At 41.7% G+C, this 24373-nt stretch overlaps 1 protein-coding gene across 1 annotated transcript in view; it reads left to right on the top strand.

The window, feature by feature from the left end:
• The window catches only part of SHC3 (SHC adaptor protein 3), a 47536-nt gene that overhangs the window by 6933 nt on the left and 16230 nt on the right, over positions 1–24373 (top strand). The window contains exons 2-5 of the mRNA XM_063128585.1: positions 8451–8521; positions 14273–14336; positions 17774–17893; positions 20817–20870. Coding sequence (XP_062984655.1) covers positions 8451–8521; positions 14273–14336; positions 17774–17893; positions 20817–20870 — 309 coding nt within the window. The remainder of the gene's footprint in view (positions 1–8450; positions 8522–14272; positions 14337–17773; positions 17894–20816; positions 20871–24373) is intronic.

Raw genomic sequence — 24373 nt, 5'->3', positions numbered from 1 at the left:
TGCAAAGCTTCGTGTTCCAGCCACAGACATCGATCAGGAAATTAATTGCAAACAGTTTTGAGCTATTTAAACAAGAGCCTAAAATAAAATGCACTGATTCACAGCCACACGGTGGAATTCTAAAACATACTGTGATCTCTGAGGATATATGCACAGCGTATACACACAAATATATATCACTTCTCAGTGTTTCTATATGGAAACTTGTTTTTCATATTCTCTTGAGATAGTTGAAGTAAAACATTAAGACCAGATTTAAACATGTCTGTGCATGTGTTTTTAAAATCTCCTTTATGGGTGCAATGTTTAGTGAAGTCATTGCATATTTCTATCATGATATTCAAATCCAAAGCTTCTGGAATTCCTCTGTTTTCCAAAAAGGCGTTTGAGGTTACTGCAAACCATTCACATGCCACTTTGTATTGTACATATTATATTACTTTGTAGTCTTTTTCTAGGGTTACTTCTCACCACAATCCTGTAATAAAGCAGGCCAAAGCATGCCCAGTGAGTCTGTGGTTAAGTGGAGATCTGATGTGATGTCTTCTGGGTCCTATATTTGAGCCACCAGATCATGCTCATTTTAGCCATGATTTGAGCAGTGACCCAATTAGTTAAAAGCTGTATTGTTTAAAAGAACAAAGTGCACAAAGGGCTGATTACAAGCTGTGCAAAAAATTAGAAACAAAGCTCTAATGCACTGTGGAGGCAGACAAACAAAGTCTGTGCACAGTGGGGATTGATTTTTTAAAAAGTGATTTCTGGAATGGAACTCATCCATTAAAGATTAGCATCTGTGCCTTCAGTCCATTTTAGGGCTAGTGTTCTCCCTAAATGTACTTGTTAACCAACAAGGGTGAAATAGTAATATGGATGTGTACAAGATCCAATGATTGATAACTCCTGGGACAACAATCCCTGTACTTTTCTGAACCTAGCCTGTTGATCATATGAAGCTGCTTTATTGTGAATCAGACCATAGGTTTATCTAGCCCAGTACTACCTGCATTGCCTAACTGGCGGTGGCTCTCAGAGCTCCATCACACCTACTTTTTTTTTTCCTGGTATGCACCCCTGATTTTGACTTCCGTTTCATTAGTGTGACAAGTGCTGGTCCCTTTCATGTTTGTAGCTATACTGGGGGACTCTCTTTTCACTTGTTTGCTCTCCCGTTATTGTGCCCGCCCCGCCTCGCCACATCTCCTTCCCCCTCCTCTTCATTCGTTCTTGTTGGGTGATGGATGTGGGAGCCTCCCGCCTCCCCCTACTCTGGCTTTGTTGTCTAGCATTTTACCAATTCAACATTTAATCAGCTGGGTGCCATTTCTGCAGGCAAGGAGGCAAGGAGGGTGGGGTTGGAGCAGTAAAAGCCTGTTCGACTGGCTTAGTTTCTTCGACACGGTGTGCTGGAGGAGGAGAACCGCCCTATCCTCCTCTTTCGCCAGCAAGCACACGTTCAAAGCACTCATCCCCAACAAAAGAAAAAAATGTGAGGACAGCAATACACAGGGGTGGAAGGGCGCTTTAATCCCACATGGAGGAAATGAACCAGACCTTCCCTCTCCAAAATAAGATGGAAAAGGAAGGGGAAGAGGCGAGATGAGTGCAGGATAGTGCAAATGTCATGTGAGTACTGCGTTGCAAAGCCACAAACCAGGCATGACGAGAGTGTGATAAAACGCTGGTGTGATGGAGTTCTCAGAGTCATGGGGAGAGATGTTTCCCATCACCTGCTACATTATCCTTTTAGCTGAAGATGCCAGGGACTAAACCTGGGAGTTTCTGTATGTGACGCATGCCCTCTACCACTGAGCTTTGGGCCTTCCCTGTTGTTTGTTCGTTCAGTGGGTTGATCAGAAGAACCATTTAGGATACAATCAATGGGCAGCTGGAGTCAGAATGCATTACTGACTCTCCATCTCATCTGAAATTAAGGTTGCTCATATGCTTTAGAGATGTGGAGACTAGGACGAGGCTCTTTTCTATGGTGGCACCCTGTTTATACCCCACAGTCTGAAACAGATTTGCAATCTGGTTTGGAGAACAAATGTGAACTAGCAACTATAGTTGGTCTGCACCATATGGGTAACAGGAAGCACAAGTCAATTGTACACCCTACTCCCCCTGCTTTTAATAATCACTGACATAGTCTACTAGAGGCAAAGTTTTCTTGAAGAAGTTTAAAAGAAAACAGATAATATAAGAGTGCAAGTTGCACCAAACAAACTGAAATGTTTATTCTAATTATTTATTCTAAATTGCCACTGTTTCTTTTTTTTCCAGTGTGCCTTCTCACAATAGAACACAACCCACAGTAAAAGCCTACGTCTTTTCCATAATCAGTTTATTCATGAACACTTATGGCCTACACATGTTATTTTTAAAGTCTAGACACTGTATAATATTTTAGATGTAGATCTGAAAACATAGTGGTAATGTTTATGAGCAGGGTGCTGGGGTTGGCTGCAGCTCTACACGGCATGTGGGAAAACTAATAATAATAATAATAATAATAATAATAATAATAATAATAATAATAATAATATTTCTTACCTGCCTCTCCCTCTGGATCGAAGCGGGAAACAACATCAAATACAAAAATACTATAAAATACATAAAACTGATTAAAATATATAAAACTAAAACATTATTAAAATAACAGCCAGACTTCTTAAAATTCGACTGGGTAGGCCTGCCGGAAGATATCAGTCTTTATACCTTTTTTAAATTCAGAAAGACTCTTAAGTTAACAAATCCTTCCCAGCAGGCCATTCCAGTCTGGGAGCAGCAGAAGAAAAGGTCCTCTGGGTAACGGTTGTCAGCCTAGTTTCTGCTGACTGAAGTAAATTCTTCCCAGGCGACCTGAGTGTGCGGGGTACATTGTACGGGAGAAGGCGATCCCGCAGGTAAACCCAAACCATGTAGGGCTTTGAAGGTAATAACCAACACTTTATACTTCGCCTGGAAACTAACTGGCATCCAGTGAAGTGATTTTAATGTTGGGGCAATATGTTCACCCCTAAGTATACCGGTGACCAACCTGGCTGCCATATTTTGAACTAGCTGAAGTTTTTGAACTAGGTAGTGTGTTTTCTGCAGTATGGTTTATCAAGTTGTCTGGATGCAGCATGTTTTCAATAGGGTGACTTGTTAACCATCCAGTGGGTTTATTTTTTCTCAAACAAGCCAGCTTGTTGTTGGGTTGTTCATAGTGGTTAACAAGCCACGCTGCATGGTTAATGAGCCACCTTGTGGAAGATACACTACATTCAGACAACATGATAAGCACCCTGCAGAAAAGTGCTGTGTTCAGACAACATGATTAGTCACCCTCTAGAAAATGTGATATGTTCAGACAACATGATAACCCATGGTGGGTTAGTGGGATGTGTGAACCCAGCCCATGTGTACAAACAGTGAAGTACCTGTAGGCAGTCCCAGCTTCTTGTTGCAAATACCTGTATGAAACAGGTATTTATTATACAGGTATTTGTAAGTAGGGGATGGGACTGGCTATGGCTACTTTACTGCATGCACGCATGGTAGTAAGCATGCTCTTGCCACCATGAAATGGGTGCAGTGTCTCTTAGCATTTTAAAATGTTTTGCATATCCATTGTTGTTTTATAAATTAATTACAAAGGTTAACTTGTGGCATGTAATTTGAAGTGTTATATCGAGCACTTACTCCATGGCTTAAGAAATAAACAGATTTTTTATGTGTCACCCTTGCTTTTCTTATTATCTGTTTGAATCAATTCACTAAATTTAGTAGCTTGTACTTAGCCTTCCAGTTTTTATTGTGCCAAATTAGGGAAGTACACAAGTGTGTGTGTGTGTGTGTGTGTGTTAAAAAGTACTTCTTATCAAAATATGTTTTATTGCCAGATCATAAAGGGCATCTTCCTTTTGTTCAAGTACCTTTGGTATCTTTAAAAGGAAGCAGTAAAGGAATTCTGGATTTCAAGTGTGGGTTGCTTCTGAAAATTGAGTTGTAAATGGGTAATTGTAATGGACTTGTCCAATTAGCGTAGGACAAATTCTAAGACCATTTCTTCCCCCTTCTCTGAAGATGAAGGGAATCTGTTCACTGTAAGCAGGAACTAGAAGAACACAACTACATCTAATGGAAACCACCAGAAGTGAACTTTTGTAGCAGAGGAGGACCCAGCTTCAGAAACGCTAAATTTCAGGGCATGGTTTGAAGGCACATGATGTGGTGATTAGGAATGCTTGATTAATTTGCTATTTGCAAATACCAAAACTAACTTCACTGATCCACACTTTTCAGATGAATGCATGAATCAGAATGTGTGAATCAGAACGAATGTGTGAATTGGAAAATTTCACACTTCTCAAAATGTTGTGATGCAGTTCTCAGCTTAAAATATAACCTATCAGAATGCTTTAAAATGAGCATTTTGACATAAAAGACATTTATAAATTCGTATTTTGAGATAAATATGTTTAGAAATGTATATGTTGAGAGAAAATATAAATTTTAAAAATGTATTTAAGTATGTATATAATACAAACTTTTGTGTAGATTTCCAGGAAGTGTGGATCAGTTCAGTTAGTATTGGTGTTTGCAGAGATCAAATTCCTGAAGTATTCCTAATTGCTGCATCATGTGCAGAAATGGGACAGAATGGACTTAAGGATGAACACATGCGAAAGTATCATGGACCAGAAATAGATGAACTCATCTATCTATAACAACAATGTTTTTGAAGCAAAGCCAGCCTCTGATCAGTTCCTGAATGGGAGGCTGCTACAGAACCTTATATATACTGCTTTAGGCTACATGGATGAAATGTTTAAATATAATAAATAAATGCTCCATGAATAAGGACTGTTCCCAGGTTTCTTTTGCCTTTGCTTTGCCATTCACTCATAATTATTTATTTAATTAAATTTATTTATTTTAATTTTTTTTATCCTGTTCCCCAGCCAAAAAGGCTCCCAGAGTGGTTTGCAAACAATCAGTTAAACAAGATGCTTGCTTACACACTAAAAGGTCACAACATAAAAGGAAAGGAGGACAGGGAGGGAAGAGGGAAAAAGTCTTTCAGCCCCTCTTTCCCTCTCATTTCCCTTTGTTACAACCTGCTGGAATGGCCACTACTAGTGACAGCTGAGGGAAGAGAAGCCTTCGTGGAGGTGAATTTTAAAGGAGCAGTGCCTATAGTATGTTTAGACGAAAACTATAAATGTTTATGCTCACTAGCTTCTTGTTGTTTGACTTTCTATAATAGCTAGATGTCCAGATATGTTCCTGCAAGTAGTTTCTTTTCTTTTCTCTAAGAGGCTAGGGTTGTATCTGGCAATCGTATCGTTGCTCAAGCTTAGGGTGACCATATGAAAAGGAGGACAGGGCTCCTGTATCTTTAACAGTTGCATAGAAAAGGAAATTTCAGCAGGTGTCATTTGTATATACGGAGAACCTGGTCAAATTCCTTCTTCATCACAACAGGTAAAGTGCAAGAGCTATACTAGAGTGACCAAATTTAAAAGAGGGTAGGGAACCTGCAGCTTTAACTGTTGTGATGAAGAGGGAATTTCACCAGGTTCTCCATATATACAAATGACACCTGCTGAAATTCACTTTTCAACACAACTGTTAAAGATACAGGAGCCCTGTCTTCCTTTTCATATGGTCACCCTACTCAAGCTGCCATGTGACCTAGAAAGATCATAATGAATCCTAGTCAGACCATGGTAACTAGATAAAAGCAAGATGGCATACATGTTTCCAAAGACTTTGTGCCAAGGTACAATAGGCATCCAGGGTTGATGGGACTTGAAACATTTGACCTCTGAGCAATTGCACTTGTGTTCCTTCAATAGCTGCTTAATACAGCCATCCCCACACCTGGTGCCTTCCAGATGTGTTGTACTACAATTACAATCATCAATGGTCAGAAGCCATTGGCCATTCTGGCTGGTAATGATGGAAGTTGTACAACTCAGTCAATACCTAACCCCCTTTCTTCTTATTTTAATTTAAACAATCCTGTAACCCCTAAAGGAATTTAATGCATTTCTCCTGTTCATAGTTCTATTGTTTCTGCGGTCTAATAACAGGAAATAGTAACCTTGCATTTGTATGACTAGTTGGATAAAGTTCTGCTATGTTTACGCCTCATCCATCAGAACGTAATTCAGATATGGGGCTTGTTTTAAGTGATCTTTCACACATGGAAATATTTGAAACAATACATATTTATATACTTCCCTTGTGTACAATTAACACCATGGATATTTTTTTCTAATAAAACCATTTCTACGTTATCACATTACTGTACAAGTAATCAGTTCAACATGAATAAATCTTGGCATGTTTTTGAAGACGGGCTTCTTTTCCTCCAGCTAAAACAATAATAATGCAACAGCAAGACAGATTGTATTTCAACAGCCAGAAATTCAAATGTGCCTAAGTAAGAAATTTCTAATTTTGTAGTCTTATTTTTAGAATAGTGGATAGATGGTTGGCTGACAACCAGCCTTTTCAGGGATTTTCTGTGCCAAGGTTAGAAACAGATCTGAGCACGCTGTTTGCATCATCAAAAATCTTTGACCCAAAGTTTCTTATAATGTTAGAATTATGGTTTATTACTTTTTCATGCATTGAAATGTCTAAAACCATACTGCAACCACTTATCCTATACTTTACCCAGGATGCCATTTCAGATTTCAGCGTGTGTGTGTGTGTGTGTGTGTGTGTGTGTGTGTGTGTGTGTAATTCTTATGAAAGGTTTAAAGGCTCTTCTTGGATATATTCAACATTAACAGTGCAATCGAATGCGTGTCTACTCAGAAGTAAGTGATATTTAGTTCAACGAGACTTACTCCCAGGTAAATATGTGTAGGATTGCAGCCAAAATTGCAAGAAAAGTACAGTAGCTTAGAAGATTTAACCCTTATCTGCTATGCATGTACCCAAAGGGGGACTGTATGTTTTTTTTCTTCTGGGTGCACTCACTGCTGTTGTATCATACCCTATACTGGGTGATCCCCCAAACCTCAAAGTCAGAAGGCATGTGTGTGTGCAGGTGGGGTGGATGGGAAGCCTACTGTGGGGGCAGACAGCCCAAAACATTCTGATGGAAGCAACTTTGCAGTTCTTTTGTTCCCAGGCATTTTAAGATCATTTGTTGTCTGTATTTACTACATCAGAACTATAGAATTGTTATGCTCCTGTACCCCAGTCCTGAGTGGTGTGAACCTTCAGGGGCTTCAGCACCCACACAGAATTCGGTTTCCTAGAAGGATGGCAGTGGAGACTTGTGGCGTTCCTTTTATTTGAAAAAAGGGTTTATTTACACTGTGCTTAGGATGAATCCTTGGTCTCTTTGTATGCAGAGGGACTGAATTGTAAGGTATCCCTGGAGGTAACTTAGACTGACCCTAAACACATAACAATATCTTCATTGATTCAAATCTAATAATTATTTTTATAAATGTACAGATTTGTGCCTTCAGCACGCATACTTAGTAGACAGGCCCACTTGGTTGTTTAGAATGTCATAATAGTTCCCAGCATGTAGATCCAATGAGTTAACTAGAAATATAGATGTTCTTGAGGAATAATCACAAATGATCTGAAACCTGGTGGGCATGAGGTAGGGAGCAGAAGGGATAGGGAGAAAAAACAAGATTGACACATCACTCTGCTCCTCCAAAGAGCTGCATATGCTCTTTGAGCTTTTCTTAATGAGGCTGTTCAATCCACTGTTTTGACTTCCTGTTCATTGCAGAATTAAGATCAGAGAACTGCATGAATTATTTTCCTTTTCTGCCTTTACTTACATAACTTTTAGGTGGCGCTGTGGTATCATGGTATAAGACAACTACACTAGTGGGGACTAGCACTTTGTTTCACTTTCACAAATAATACTGGATTTCCCCTGCTCCAAAACCCTCCATGAAATTACTTTTGAAATCTGGAAGTGAAATTGGATGGTGACAACATCATCTAAGGCACCCATATACAAGCATCAGTGAGGATTTATGAGTACACAATAAAGGCATCTAGAAAAGCTCTTTGTGTGCATAACGTGAATGAGAAGTCTGGAGAGATGCAAGTCAGTTGATCTCTTTGTGTAGAATGTGGAAGTGTCACCATTGTTCAAGTAAAAGCCAGTGGTAGGGGGCAGAGGAAGGACTCAATAGAAGCTCCCAATTGGGATTTTTGTTTCTGCAGTTCTGTGATTTTAATATTGATTGTCTATTCGGAGGGGGTATTATACTGCACATTTACTTGTTTTGGAAGTTCTTCTTTGGTGGGAATGTGTCAATATAAATATAAATCCATATGGAAGTTCCATCCTCCACCCGATGAGCTGTATTTGAGGGAAAGGATGGATTGTGCCTTTGTTTTGTATTTTTAACTTCTGCTGTAAAGTTTCTTATAATTATGCTTATATACACATTTCCCTCCCCTCTTTGTAGTACTTAGGATGTATAGAGGTCTTACGCTCCATGAGATCCCTTGACTTCAACACTAGAACACAGATTACAAGGTAAGATATTGACGGACAACCCTCCCTCCCTGCACCCAGCCACTGAAATAAAGAGCCTGCCTGTGCCTGACTCAGGTGTAGAAGCTTTCTCACTCACCATGCTAGCCAGCTAGCCAGCCCAGCAGCACTTTCACACTGTGGAAATGTGGATGATTGACTTCTATGAGTCAGGGCAGAAACACTCTCCTTCCTTCCCCCACCCCACAGCCAAAATCAGCAGCCAGTTAGTGTTTCCCACTCCCCCAAACACTGAGATTGGAAGAGAACATGGTCAGGGACAGCGCTGTGGCTATTCCTAATTTGTTAGCCACAGAAGTCAATATCAAAGCTACCCCTCACCCCACTCAGCATCTTCCAAATACGGAGATATTCAATTTAGACACACAGACACACACAGCAGGATAATTCTGGAGACTTTAGAAGCTCCAATTGGGCACGTCTCTGCTCTGATATTACTTGATGGGTTTGGAAACGGCCAATCTCTGCTCTGGAAGATCGAATGCTCCATGGATGTTCACGGTTATCAGATAATTCCAGGGCGGAGTGCACACCCCTAGTTGCAACCCACCATAGGTCAGGCTGTGACCCAGTAGTGGGTCCTATCTCAGCAGCTGAAGATCAATCCTGTATGCCTTACAATAGAATTGGCTATGGAAAATTATTGTGTAAGTATATAATGCATTTTATACCAACAAAATAATAACTATGCCATGTTACGGGATGATAATAATATCATCTACTAGACAGAAACAGACTAGGCAACATTTGAAATTCAGCATGTGGCTCAATCTAGAGTTTACCCTATAGCTATTTTTTGCTAAGTAAATTTAGCATTAAACAGTGCTCAGCTGGGATCGGGCTAATGACATTATGTAGGATGTAAAATGATTTCCTGATATTCTTGTAAATCACTTTCTCATATCAAGCAAAACCCGCTTTTGATGAAGCGAGCCATCCAGAGCATATTCAGAAAGGTGCCACAGTGCATCACAAATTAGGGGAGCATCCTTTCCTTATTGAATATATAGCAGTTGTGTTGAAGTGGCCAGCATACCTGCACTATCAAAATGGATGGGATGGTCCTAGCTCTTGAACCTGGCCCCATTTTGAATGACCAGCCATCTTCTTCCTAACTGTCAAGCTTGACAGTGGTCATGATTGATTTTATATGACCTCTTTTGCAGGGGGTTTTTTTAAAGCAAATTTTCCAACTGCACAAATGCCCTGTCAGACCCCCTCCCCCTGCCCAAGCCAAACACATTATTTCTCGTTCATAACTGAACAGATTATCACCAACACTAGTAACACCTTAAACTTAAACACAGATTGACAGGGCCGTAAGGATACCCAGGAAGGCCAACAGACCAAGAGAAGTACACCACTGGTTGTCACCTACAGCCCGCAGTTGAAACCACTACAAGGATCATCAGTGAACTCCAACCCAGCAGCACAGACACTTCTCTCTCACAAGCCTTGGGAGGCAGACCAGTCCTGGCCTACAGACAACTTCCCAACCTGAAGCAGATGCTAACCAGCAACAGTACACAGGACAGAGACAAGACAGAGGGACCAGACCATGCAATAGACCCAAGTGCCAACTCTGCCCCCACATCTATTCAGTAGGGGTGTGCACGGACCCCCTGATCCGCTTCTCTTCCAGATCCGCAACTTCCGGATTGGGTCCGCTCCACTTGACCTATAGTCCACTCTGGTTCGCTGCAAAGCTCCGGATCCGGATTGGAGCTCCGCTTTCCCCCACCATAGGCTTGCATTGAAATCCAAAAAAGCCTACAACTTTTTTTCTGTTAAAGTTAGAAACCTCAAATTCGGCACCATGACACCTCATGCGTGTATACACATGCATGCCAAGACTCAAGCCAATTCAAGCCTCCCCTGATTTTTGGGGAATTTATGAACATCGGACACCCCATTTTCAGACATGGACTGTTCTCCGACATTTTGAAAGATAAAAACTTGGAAGCAGGCACATCCGCATTCATGGCAAGTTTCAAGCAGATTCCATCATCCCCTGATTTTGGGGGGGGGCTTTAACCTCCAACGCAGCACCCCTAACCCCAATTCACACACCCCTTAATATATCTGTCAATTTTCACATTAGAAACCTCAAATTCGGCACCATGACACCTCATGCGTGTATACACATGCATGCCAAGACTCAAGCCAATCCAAGCCTCCCCTGATTTTTTGGGAATTTATGAACATCGGACACCCCATTTTCAGACATGGACTGTTCTCCGACATTTTGAAAGATAAAAACTTGGAAGCAGGCACATCTGCATTCATGGCAAGTTTCAAGCAGATTCCATCATCCCCTGATTTTTTGGGGGGGCTTTAACCTCCAACGTAGCACCCCTAACCCCAATTCAAACACCCCTTTCTATATCTCTGTCAATTTTCACGTTAGAAACCTCAAATTCGGCACCATGACACCTCATGCGTGTATACACATGCATGCCAAGACTCAAGCCAATCCAAGCCTCCCCTGATTTTTGGGGAATTTTTGAAAATCGGACACCCCAGTATCTCATGGATTTAAAGCTGCAGACAGCTCAATGGGGCCATTTCAAAGGAAATCCCAACATGCCATGAATTGGGGAGTAGATAAACCTAAATATGAATCTTCTTCCACACTTGAAAAATTGATTTGGAACTTCAAAAAGTCTAAGTGAGCGCAGGAAGGACTTATCCCCTGAGTCAAAGCAAGACACACACAAACCATCCCTGCAAGGCGGGCAGGGGAGGAGGGAGGGAAGGCAGGCAGGCAGCAGACATTTCTGGGGGCACAAGGAAGTGCGGCAAGGATGGCTTGTTTCTTTCTAAGCCAGCAGTAACACATTGCAAACCAACCCTGCGAGGTGGACACAAGGAGTGAGCAAAGGATGGATTGTTTCTTTCTAAACCAGCAATAATGCATTGCAAACCAACCCTGCAAGGCGGGCGCAAGGAGTGAGCAAAGGATGGATTGTTTCTTTCTAAGCCAGCAGTAACACATTGCAAACCAACCCTGCGAGGTGGGCACAAGGAGTAATCCAAGGATGGCTTGTTTCTTTCTAAGCCAGCAGTAACGCATTGCAAACCATCCCTGCGAGGCGGTCACAGAGGAGGAGGACAGGCGGGCAGAGAGCCAGGCAGAGATATGCCATAGATCTAGTATGGGGGAGTCAGTCCCGGCAGATGCCCCACCACAGCAGCACCCCGGGGGGAAGGCAGGCAGGCAGCAGACATTTCTGGGGGCACAAGGAAGTGAGCCAAGGATAGTTTCAAAGCCAGTAATGCAAACCATCCCTGTGAGGCGGGAGCAGCACAGAGAGATGCCTTTTCTTTTGAATCCCATAACTAGGAGGCTAGGAGGATAAGAGTAAAGCTTTGTGATCCTTGCTTCAGAGTTGATTGACTGCACTGTGATCACAGCCATTATTAAACAACAACAACAATAGTAACGTTAATAATAGCAGTACTAATTAATATTAATAGCAATAATAATAATAATAATAATAATAATAATAACAACAACAACAACAGCAACAACAACAATAAGGAGTTGAACCACAATGAAAGCCTGCCTGACTTCACTGAAGAGGAAAAGCCAGGAGAGCTTGGGCTATGGGGTGTAAATATAAAATGGAATAAATAAATAAATAAATAAAGGAGGGGTGGAATTAAAAGCAGTAGTGTTGCTGAATAAACAACAACAAGAATTTTTTTTAAAAGGCTATGTCTGTCTTTTACCAGAAAGAGGAAAGTGGACGTGCCTAGGGGGAGGGGGATATGCCAATTTTTGACTGGCCCTAAGTAAGTAAGTATGCCAATTTTTGACTGTCCCTAAGTAAGACTGGCCCTAAGTAAGAAGCTACCTGTCACTTCAACTCATGACAGGCATTAGCTTCAGTCTCTCCACTGGGTTACTCTTTGGAGGGCTCTGATTACCCTCCAAGGGCAGGACACAGTGTGTGTGCACTGGGCACGTCCACATGCCCTAGGGGACCTCATCCCCTTGCACCACATCTATTCAGTTGTTCACCAAGGTTAGGATGGGTAGCAGTGCTGTGTTTCCTATCTGTTATTTATTTGCTTAGTATATGATTTCAGGTTGTGTTTGTGCATTTGGTGGGGCTACTGTTTTAAAAAACACTGGGAAAAGTCTGTTCAGACTAAGAAAGAGAAGTTTCCCAGTATCCCAAGTTACTAAGTCTCCCGTTTTGCCTATCCCCTCCTCCAACTTTGGGATTGGAGGATGCTTCATCAGGTGATCATGACTGGGAGTTGAATCTGCCTCTCAGCACAAAAAGGTACCTCTCCTGCTTTTTTACCCGATTTTTAAAAAAATTATAGCAAGCGAACCGCACCACGCAGAGTGCTGAGAGTAGGCTCAAAATGACCCCCAGCCACAACTCTCTAAGCACAAGAAATTTCAGAAAAATAGCTTTAAAAACAACACAGTTATGCCCTAATCTTTTCCGCAATACAATCCTATGGGCGAAATTATCCAAAATGGCGGGCGGATCGCTCCTCGAAAAGAGAAGTACTTCTCCTATGGCCGCTTCTCTTCGCCATGCTTTTAAGGGTCCCCGGTTCGCTTCTACTTCGCCTCTGGGCAAGGCGGAGCAGGTCAATTCACTTCTGATTCTCCGATTCTAAGCAGAGCGGAGCACATCCCTACTATTCAGGCAACACTGTCACAGGACCCAACATCAGTCACACCATCAAGGGCTCTTTCACTTGCATCCTTATATAATTTGTGTTACCTGCCATCCCTGACTTTGTCTATTGTTAAGTTCTTAATAAACACATACACATAACACGTGTCTTTTTTTTCACCACTTTTTTCAACTGCACATTATCAGATTTCCAACTGCACTTTTTTCCCCCCAACTGCACATTTTGTGTCCAACTGCACTCTAAAAAAATCCCTGTCTAACTATAGTTATCCCTAGCTAACTATAATGTCTTATTGGCAATGAATGCTGACCAAGCAACCAAGGTCTATAACAAAGCACTCCAATCATCACTTCACCCTGCAGCCACATTCAGTAAGGACCTATTTGACCTACATGTTACAATTTCACAGGGACTGTTAATTAGCCTACATAGTCTATAATGTTTAAAGATGGCATTTGAGTATATCTTTGGATCTTGCCATATCAACCAACTGCTATTAGAGGGAGCTGGCTGAAATAAGGTAGTATTCATTGCAGCGTGTGAAAAATCTTGCTTTGGCTATGAAAGATGGTGCCTTTGTGTATTCTGAAAAAAGTGAAATAAAAAAACAGACAGATGAGAAAATGAAAATAAAGAAATGACAGATCTGGCTGCATATTCATTCATATATTGTAGGATTATTGCAGATTAAATGTTCCTATATGCTCTCTCTGCATTGAAGTTGCTGTTAAATCAAGTTTGAACTTAAGTAAACCTTATCAAATGCCTGGTCGCATAGAAGTGTAACCCATTTACTAACAATCTATTTGGCTTAAAGCTTGCAATTCCCTAGGAAACTCAGCAATGTTGCTTGCCCACACTTTCTTGCTGTTGGCCCATTTGATTCAATCTATGAAATTGTCAAGTAATGTAATGTTTCGAGTGCATGAGTATCATAAGGTTCTAATTTTATTGCAGACTTCCCAGTAGAATGAGAAACCAAACCAGGCTTTTCTAGTACCATTCCTAAAAATAATGAAGGAACAAGCATAACTATTTGCTATAGACATATTTTTTTTCCTGTCTCTCCAGGGAAGCAATCAGCCTTGTTTGTGAAGTGGTGCCAGGAGCCAAAGGAGCCTTTAAAAAAAGAAAGGTATTTTTCTTGTTTGCTTGTTAATATTACCTCAGCTCAGATCATAAAAACATAATAAGAGCCATCCTGGATCAGACCAAGGGCCTTTCTAGTCCTGCATTTCCACAGTAGCAAATCAGATAGCCATAGAAAACCCCAAAAGATGACAGGATTGTAACTGCACCCTCCCGTTCATGTTCCCCAGCACCTGGCATACAGAAGGATACCTCCTCTAACTCTGAAGGTAATGCATAGCCATCATGGACTAGTAGCATTTGAAAGCCTTATCTTCCTGAATTTGTCTAATGGCCATCCAAGCTGGTTGGCATTGCTACTTCTTGTGGTCATGAGTTCCATAGTTTAACTATGAGTAAGCATTGAACATGTGCAATATTTGTTCTTCAAATAACTGCAGGGGGACATAACATGAGACCATAAGAAGAGCCATGCTGGATCAGACCAAGGGCCCAACTAATCCAGGACTCCGTTCACACAGTGGCCAACCTACAAGCAGGATTGGGACCATGGGGATGGGACTAACCTTTTACACAGTCCTACCAAAACACCCCATGAAGCTGCTATGAGTTCCAGGAGGAAAGCTTCTGGGGCGTTTTTGCTAGGACCATGGCATATAGTGAAAAAGTTAAAGCAAGTCTTATAAATAAGCCAGCAAAAGTTGCATGCCTGCTATTTACTATTCCTACAGCTATTCCTACAATTGCTAATTGTGCAGATGGCATCACATCTAGTTTGGTCCTTAGGGCATCTTGGCACATGAGGCAGAATAGCACCTAAATACATCAGTATGGTAAGATCCATGAAAATTTACCACCCTTTAATTGCTCCCAAACCTGCTACCTGAGCTGGTCACCTCACTCTGCCTCATGATGAAGTTGGCCTTGGATAGTCTACATGGAGTCAGCATGTCTGCTGTGATTTAAACAGTAAAGTTTGGCTTTTCTCAGATAGGACTTGCTCTAGAGAATGGAGGGGAAGCCAAGCACTACTGTCAGATAGATGAACAGGAGCAGACATATGCCAGATTCTACTGACCTATAATAGGATAAATGTGGTCATTTATGCTAGTGTTTATCTTACTGTTGGGCACATTTTTTAATAAGATCAACTCCAAAGAAACTCCTTTTGCATTCTGTGCCATTTTATAACACATTGAGTATGCTGAGTGTTTACAAGCCATGTACTATTCGTCATTCTAATAACCTGTATGGGGCAAGGAATTCAGACTCTGCCTTTAGAGATGTCAAACTGAAGCTTAAGAATTGTGACTTACCCTCATAGGGTCCTTCATTGATTAAGGATCTCATTTTAATCCAGATATTACCAGTTGGAGCCCTACTCTAAACACCAGTTGATGTTTAGGACACACCTTGACAAATTAGGAAAGAGATTTTCCTCTCTGAGAAAGATATTAGTTAGAGGGGAAGGATCAGTCATGCTCCTTCTCAACAATTAAGAGAAAGCAGAGCTCTGCACTCAGATGCCTTGTTTTTAAATGCTTGTTTTTCTAGATATTGCTATATTGTTTTATTATATTTTTAGCCCTCTTTACACCATTTGTGTCATTCTTGTTTTTGTATTGCACTTCCTGATTGCGACAAAACTGTTAAGGCAAGAAGCATTATCTCTGGAACAGGAACTGGCAACCTTATCCCTATTCCACCCAGTGGATATGCTATTATTGTCTAACAGCATTTTCCCCACAGGTATATCTCTATCCAATAATTTCAGTTTCAAGCTTATAATCCATAACACAGTGGGAGGGTATTTCTCTTCCCCTGGAGACTCTTTATCTCCAACCTGCTGTATTTGAACAGAAATATTTCTTTTGGAGGGCAATTGCAGTGAGAGGCTGAGGGCTGGAATTTATTAGCAAATGTGACTTACATCAAGGCTTGTGTGAGGTTCTCCCAATATAAAAGGGAATCTTCTTCTATTTGTCTATGCATTGTGTTGAAATTAAGATCCCAGCAGTTGTTTAGTATTGGGGTGTTTAATTGCTTAGCAAAGGTTGCATTTGTTATCTAGCATCTTACATTCCTATCATCATTAGTATTTGCCTTGTTAAACAGGTTTATCTTCTAACAAAACTCAACCCAGCTGGGTTCATCTTTTAACAAAACTCAACCCAAGTCACTGTTACCTTCATGATGCTGAGTAGCAGCATCAAAACCCATGGTATTGCTGCTGCAGGGTGGTGGTAAGCAATCTTGACAAAGGCAGGCCCACTCTTTCCTCCTTGCCTGGCTTCTGGTGGTTGCCTTCTGCCAAGGTTGCCTTCTGCCCGAGAAGAGCCATGCTGTCTTCGCTCCTGCAGGAAAAGTTAGGGTAAATGCCCAATTTTTCCCCGTGCATCTTTGCCTCATGGTGGCTCCGAATCAGTGGCTGCATCATATTAACTGATGCAGCGTTGATTCAGAGCCACTGCAGGGCAAAGATGACATTTAGATAGCCCCATCTCTTCAATATTTTTCAGACACTTGTGAAAGCTCGTGCCTTTGAAATCTCATGCCTGTTATCTTTTCAATACATTTATATCCCACTTTTCACAGATATACTTTCAAAAGTGTCTGACAAACTATAAAGAGTTTGGACACAAACACCTATAAATATACAAGGGGCAGTATCCAATACAGCCTCTACAGCAGGACCTAACAGTAATGCAATGGCAATCTAATACTCCCCAAAGCAATCAGAAATGAGCAGAACCACTACTTTGTGCCTTGCTTTTATTCTCATAACTCTGTGGATGGGTTAGGCTGAAGATGGTGACTGGCCCAAGGCTACCCAGTAGGCATTATGCAGTTTTTCCATCTTTTTCTCCTTAATGGAGTTTTTTTTCCTGGTAAGAAAAAAATACAAAGAAGCAGTTGGAAAACAGAGATGGTTTACAAATGGAAGATGACTAAGGCCTCATCTACACCAAGCAGGATATTGTGGTATGAAAGTGGTATATAAAAGGCAGGAGCCACACTACTGCTTTATAGCGGTATTGAAGTGTACTGACAACTGTTGGGGCCCATTGACACATACCATATACTGCTTTCATACCACTATATCCTGCTTGGTGTGGCTCCTGCCTTTTATATACTGCTTTCATAATGCAGTATCCTGCTTGGTGTAGATGAGGCCTAAGTCTCAAGTGCATGTTAAATTCTGTGAATGAAGCTGGGCAATTGCACAATAAAAGGTTCATCTGGAAGCACCCTTAATTTTCTCTAGTTGCCTTGAAATGACCTACATTTTCTTCCTTGTAGTTCTTTCCCTTCCTTTCAAACCGACTGTTTCTTACTAACTTCAGATAAAAGCGTCTGCGCATAGTTGATTAAAACATCATGCTCTTGACTAGTAAACTGTGGAGACTTCAATTTATCCTACGTGGAAACATTCGTCATCAAATGTCAATAGAGTGCTGAGATGTATTATTTTTGCTTTTTCAGCCACCAAGTAAAGCTCTTTCTAGTATCTTGGGGAAGAGCAATCTCCAGTTTGCAGGAATGAATATAACCCTGAATATATCCACCACCAGCTTAAACTTGATGACTCCTGATTCCAAACAGGTCTGTATATTCTCATTCCTTCCTGCTCTTATTAAAGTTTCAAGATACTTGTTGATTGCTATCTGTGAATTGATTTCCATTTGTAATGCTCATGTAATTCTGTAATACTTACATTTGAGTAGTCTAATTCAAGTCAATCAAGCAACATGCCCACTGGTATATCTGAAGGAGCAACATCTCTCATTTGACCCTGCCCATATATAATCTTCCAAGCACCCTGCTGTTCCAGTTGCTCCCAACATTGGAGATAAAGTGGGTTATGACCGCAGGTAGGGCTTTCTTGGTTGTGGCAAGCAGACACTGTTTTATCATTTAGGGGCCAGGCAAAAACCATGCTATATCCCACAGCATTTCGTTAATATTAGCGCTGTGCCGAACCCCCACCTGTCCTTTCGCAGCTTCTTCATTTCCCTGCAAAAGAGGAAGTTGTTTTTATACCTCTTTTGTCAGGATGTTGAGAATTTCGGGGAAAAATCTCTGGGTGCAGGGACTTCCTCTCTTGCCTGTTTTCAGAACAATCAGGGGACAATCTGGGAGCAGCAGCCACACCGCCCACACTCCTTGGGATGGTCCTGGGACCGTAGAAATATTGGGAAATCCACGGTCCCAGATGCCCCGGGGAACGTCCCTGGTCATCATGGATTGCCCCCGGAATCCCCTGTGCATCATGTGGATGCGCAGGGACGACCTGGTGATGGCCCCAGAATATAGGCACGGTGCAGTTATGCCCCAGGTCCTCTAGAGGGCATAGTTGTGCTGCTGCTTGCTCAGTGCCTGAAAGCTCAGAGAGGAGTTGTTGTTATTGTTGTTATTAAAAGGATTTTTTTAATAGCAACAGAACAAAACCAAAAGGCCTCTCTCAGCTTTCAGGCACTGAGCAGGCAGCTGTATTGTAGAGCCCCAAGAGAAGGAGTCCTGACTTAAGGGCATGTCTACACCTATGGGAGTAGAGGGAGGGGGAGGATCACGGACTTAATTGCTTCCGCAATCTTCCCCCAGTGACTTGACGTCCATGCAACATCCTGAAAGGGAAGAGGGCCGTCGCAACCGCTATTTCCCCCCCTGGAACGGAGATGGCATGCAATTGTGCTCCAGCACATGTAAGGTTGTTTAAAAAAAAAAAAAAGACACAACCTTGCAGCTGCTCCACCCCACCCCCAAAGGGCACGGACTGCCCCCACGCAGCTCCTTGCCTGTTTTCAGAACAATCCGGGGACAATCTGGGAGCAGCAGCCACACTGCCCACACTCCTTGGGATGGTCCTGGGACTGTAGAAATATTGGGAAATCCACGGTCCCAGATATCCCAGGGAATGTCCCTGGTCATCATGGATTGCCCCCGGAATCCCCTGTGCATCAAGTGGATGCGCAGGGATGACCTGGTGATGGCCCCAGAATATAGGCACGGTGCAGATATGCCCCAGGTCCTCTAGAGGGCGTTCCAAGAAGCTCAAGAAGCTGTAGAGGCTGCAAGGACAGAAAAATGGTAAAAGAAAGAGCCCACAGCCACCTCTTTACAGTAAGGCAACCACTGAAGCCCTGAACCCAGAACATTTTCTCAGAAATTCTCATCCCTTCCCACAAATTTCAGGTGCAGTTTCGTCCTCACCAACAACTGGTCAAAAACAAAAAAGTCGCAACATTCAGCACCGTGCTAGTTAATATACAATATTATCCTCTGATATTTACTGCTATTTTTAGTGTGTGAATTTGCTTTGTTTTAAGATCCATTGTTTTTATGCATTTTTATTGTCATGATATGAATGTCTTAAATAATTGAATAAACACATATTTTCTGGAAATTCATCTTAAAGCTTTAAAGATAAAATAAAATGCACTAGGCCATGGCTAGACAAGGGGGGTTGAGGGCGATGATCTTGTGATTTTATGATTGCGAGATCGTTGCCTTCATCCACACATGGCGCGTGACAGCACGGCCTCCATTTCAGATTTATTTTTTTAAAAGGAAAATGAGCGCACAAGCACTCCACCGAAATTGTAAGGTGGTTTTTCTTTTTCTTTTCTTTCTTTTTTTTTTAAAAAAACACCTTGTGCTGCCCCCACCCAACCCCTGATGGGCACAGAACTCCTGAGGACATCTGTGCCCAGTTCCTGGCTCCTCGCATTACTTGCAAGGAGCCAAGAAAAAACCGCAACGGGCCACATGGTCTTGGGATGATCCCGAGACCATGGAAAAATCAAAATTAATGGGTAGGGCGATATCTCGGGGAAAGGGAGGGATAATCCTTCCCTGCTCCCAGGATGCCCTGTGGCGCCTGAAACACCTCTCTTCCCTCTGGCTGCCTAATCCTTCCCCCATTTTTTTTTACTATTATCTGTATCTGTGCAGCTTCACAGATACAGATAAAAAAAATGTGGGGGGGAGGAATGGCCCTGTTCCTCTCCTCCCCACCCCTGTTTTTACTTTTATTTTATTTACCACGAGGCACTCCTAAGCTCTTGGAGGACCACCTCCTTCCCTGTCCAGCCGATGACAACCAATCAGGGGATGCCATCGGCTGTAACACACCTCCGCAAACAAAAATGTCAGGGTAAGTGCCCGACTTTTTTTCAGCGGAGTTTCTGGGGTTTTCCCCTGGATGGCTTCGCAATGGCAGCTGCATCATGTAGATGACCTGCCACTACTGCAAATCCACCCCAAAGCAAACCCATCATCTAGACAAGCCCCAGGACTTCCAGTTTATCATTTAAGCACCAGTCTGAGATCCTAGGGCATTGTCGTCTAGATGTGCTGTCACTGAAGGTTCGGGAATATGCAACATTTACTGTTGATCTCTGCTTTGGGCTTCTGTTTTTGCTTTATATAATGTGCACACTCCAGAACACACTTGTAAAAGAAAGGAAAGCTAGATAGACAGACTTCATATCATACTCATGTTGATCTTTTCCTGAACTCTCTACAGATTATAGCAAATCATCATATGCAGTCTATTTCCTTTGCATCCGGAGTAGATGTGGTAAGTTTTGGGGCGGGTTGTTTAGTATCTCTCCCGTATGGCGTTGATACTCGAAAATCTTTGCCATTCAATTCCAATGGAAGCCACTGCAAATTCAAAGCAGATAATTGTCACTCATTTTAACTTGAGCACACTTGTGATACAGGAAGTTGTCAATGTTTTCTAATAATAACTACATGATAAAAAAACCCAACAACCCCAGCTTATTGATAGCACAGTAGTCTGAGCATTAACTGATTGTATTGTATGTTGTAGATCAGAGGTAAGCAACCTATTGGGGCACATTTGGACATTTGAAATACTGTCCTGGGCACTACCACAAAATGGCTGCATGGGAGGAGTAGCTAGTCAAAAGGGTTAGTCCATTTAACCCAGAGGCATTACTTAGAAGTGATTCTAGCTGCTGGTTAGAAAATGGTGGTTTTTTAAAGTGGGAGAGGTAAGGCACCTTGATGCCAAGAAAGATGTCGGGTGGTGCCTGTGGGCACTACGTTGGCTGCCCCTCTTGTAGATTAATCATTGGAGCTGTGCCAAATGAAAAGTTCCTAGGGCTAAACTAAATGTATATTGAATCATGCATAGTGTAGCTATACATCATAGATTTACTTACACTTGATTGAGTCCACTGCGCTTTGGGAGGGAGGATTAAAATCTTTCCCCTTTGTCCATTTTTGTCCTGAAATTCCACCCACCCCACAGTGATGGCGAGGGTTTAAACAAAAGAAAATCAATAGTATTTTGATCAATAGTCCTCAATCAATAGTCCAGTATGTAGTCCGGGAAAGGGGCCTCAGAAGGCTGCAGAGCATTCCACACCATTGCTTGCAGGTCCCAAATAGCCTGGGCTCCTGCTTTTCCTCATTTAATGCCAGAACCTCGCTAGCTTGAGGTACTCACTGTGGCTGCTTGTCTCCAACTGAGAGCTCTTCCAGTGGCCTTCTATTAGGGATGCCATAGAAATCTGCAGCAGAATCAAATGAGTTCAGATTTCTATGAATCTGAACCATGGATTCCTCAGCAGACCAGCTTTGCATAAATTCGGCAAATGGGGAAAAAATCTGATCAGATGACACACTAAGCCATTGTGGTTAAGCATTTTGAGCTAAACATTATGGCAGAGAGTTGTGTAAACCAATCCTAACTATGGTGTCTACATAACCATGGTTTAAACATGCTCACTAACCATTTGCTGCAAAATGGTTAGTGGTTTAGCCATGGCTTAGTGTGTCATCTGAACAGGCCCATTAAGAATAGTTAACCATCACAAGAACAACAGGAACTCAAAATTGTGAACCGCCCAGAGAGCTCCGGCTATTGGGCGGTATAGAAATGTAATAAATAAATAAAATAAATAAAATGCATTTCTATATTAGCATTCAAATCCTGCACAACTGTATTTGATCTTTTCCAAAATACTCCTATAAAGGTGCAATCCTATGCATGTTTAGAAAGAAAAAAGCCCTAAAACTCCCAGCATGCCCCAGCCAGCCAGCCAGCCAGCCTAAGTGGCTTTTTTTAAAAAAAGCAACATAGTATCCCATCTGCTCAAACCCATAGTGTGATACACCATCTGACTTTTACTGATTGGCACTGTAAAAAAAAGAAGAAGAAAAGAAAACCCCTCCCCTGAAACCTCTGGATTTATGCGGTTTGGCTCAAATAGTAATGACCTCCAAACATCTTTGAAGGAAGATCATTGAATCATAGAATTATTGAGTTGGAAGGGACAACAAAGATCATCTAGTTCAATCCTTTGCAATGTGCAGGAAAACCAATTAAACCAGCCATGAGAGGTCGCTGTCCAGCCTCCTCTTAAAAACCTCCAGAGATGGAGAACCCACAACCTCTGTAGGTAGACTGTTCCACTGATCCAAATGGTCCAGGTGGCTTTTGAGCATGGAGGAAGAAAGGGTGATAATGGTCCTCAGTAATGATAGCTTGTACCCACTGAAAGCCCATGATGCCCTGATTTCATTCTATGCAGAACTTACAGAAGCGCTGAATGCACTTTCTAGAGAAAATATTACGTTTCCCCAGTTACAAAATATTGGCCCATTTCATGTGGAATGAAAAAATCAGGCATTCATTCAAAATATGAGCAAACCTGAGCCTTGGACTTGTGCGTTCTTCTTCTCTCCCCACCCTGCCCCTGCCTACTGCTTTGGCTGGGAAGAAATGATATGTGAAGCACATGGTCACAATTTATAACAAACTATACACAGCATCAAATGCATTGCCTGCAGCATCGCATGGGTGTTTTTTTTAATAATAATGATAATGATAATGATGATGATAATCATCATCATCATCATCATGGGTGTGGGGTGGGCTTTTTGAATCAGGACCACAGTGCATGAAGAGGGAAGGTTTAACCCTTCGTTCCCCGCCATAATCCTGATAAAAAATGAATGCAATTAGTGACAGAAAAAAGCTCCTGTTGATGCTATGGATAACATATTTAACATTGCATATAATTAGGCAATTTCCTGTTTTATCACTATGGGGAACTCTGATGTGTATAAACAATAGTTAACAAATCAGGATACCAAACCATGGCTTGGCCTTGGTTTGCTATCCTGGTTTGTTAGCCATAGTTTATATAAACTACAGTTTCCTGCATTCAGACAACAGAGGAACAGTTTGTTAGAAGCCATGAAGTTAGAAGTTTGTTGTTTCTCCTCTCATGTGCGGGGGAGGGAGGAGTACATGAGCCTGAGGATTGCGCTTGTTCATGGTTTTACATTATAACTCAATTGGGCCATTGTGTTCTGAGCGGTTAGAAATAAAAGTGCAATAAAAGCACAGCACTGAGCTGTTAACATGCAAAACTGATGTTGCAGGAAGAGTCAACATGCAACCTTCAGCTATATTTATTTATTTATTTAAAACATTTATATCCCGCCCTATATCATTAAGATCTCAGAGCAGTGTATAATGATATCATTATATCTATATAATGTTATCTGCCTGTCATACTTCCCAAGGAAAATTGGGCTTTGTTATTTTTTGCCCCTTTTGAATAAGGAGTGGCAGGCCTGTGTGCCCCACAAAGCAAATAGCTTGATACCCCATCCTTCTTTAAGCACATGTTTTACAGATAATCCTTCTGATGCCCACTGAGGTTCTGCCAGTGTAATTTCATAAAGCCTTGTGTTACCATTATTTAGAAGTAAGTCCAATTTAACACCGTTGGACTTTTTCCTGAGTAGAAAAACCTACAGGGTTGGGCCATAGAAAAGAACATCCCCTTAATGGGGTGGCGTGGAGGGTGATTTTAATTATACACTGAACACCATCATTCGCTAGCTATTGTAAACAATAGCCCAGTTTTATAGTATTTTAGCCCTTGAATTGATTGTTCCATAGTGAGGATTTGCTCTATTATTTTGCAAGGTTGGCTGTGCAGGGGTTTCTGCCTGACTGCCTGACTAATTTATCTACCCTAGATATAATCTCTCTATCTGGTTGATATTTATAACACACTTGTCACCATGGTATCCAAG

The sequence above is a fragment of the Elgaria multicarinata genome, chromosome 6 (assembly GCF_023053635.1).
Source record: "Elgaria multicarinata webbii isolate HBS135686 ecotype San Diego chromosome 6, rElgMul1.1.pri, whole genome shotgun sequence".
In the NCBI taxonomy this organism is placed as follows: Eukaryota; Metazoa; Chordata; class Lepidosauria; order Squamata; family Anguidae; genus Elgaria; species Elgaria multicarinata.
The sequence above is the reverse complement of the archived record's forward strand: the minus strand, read 5'-3'. Positions and strand labels throughout refer to the sequence as shown.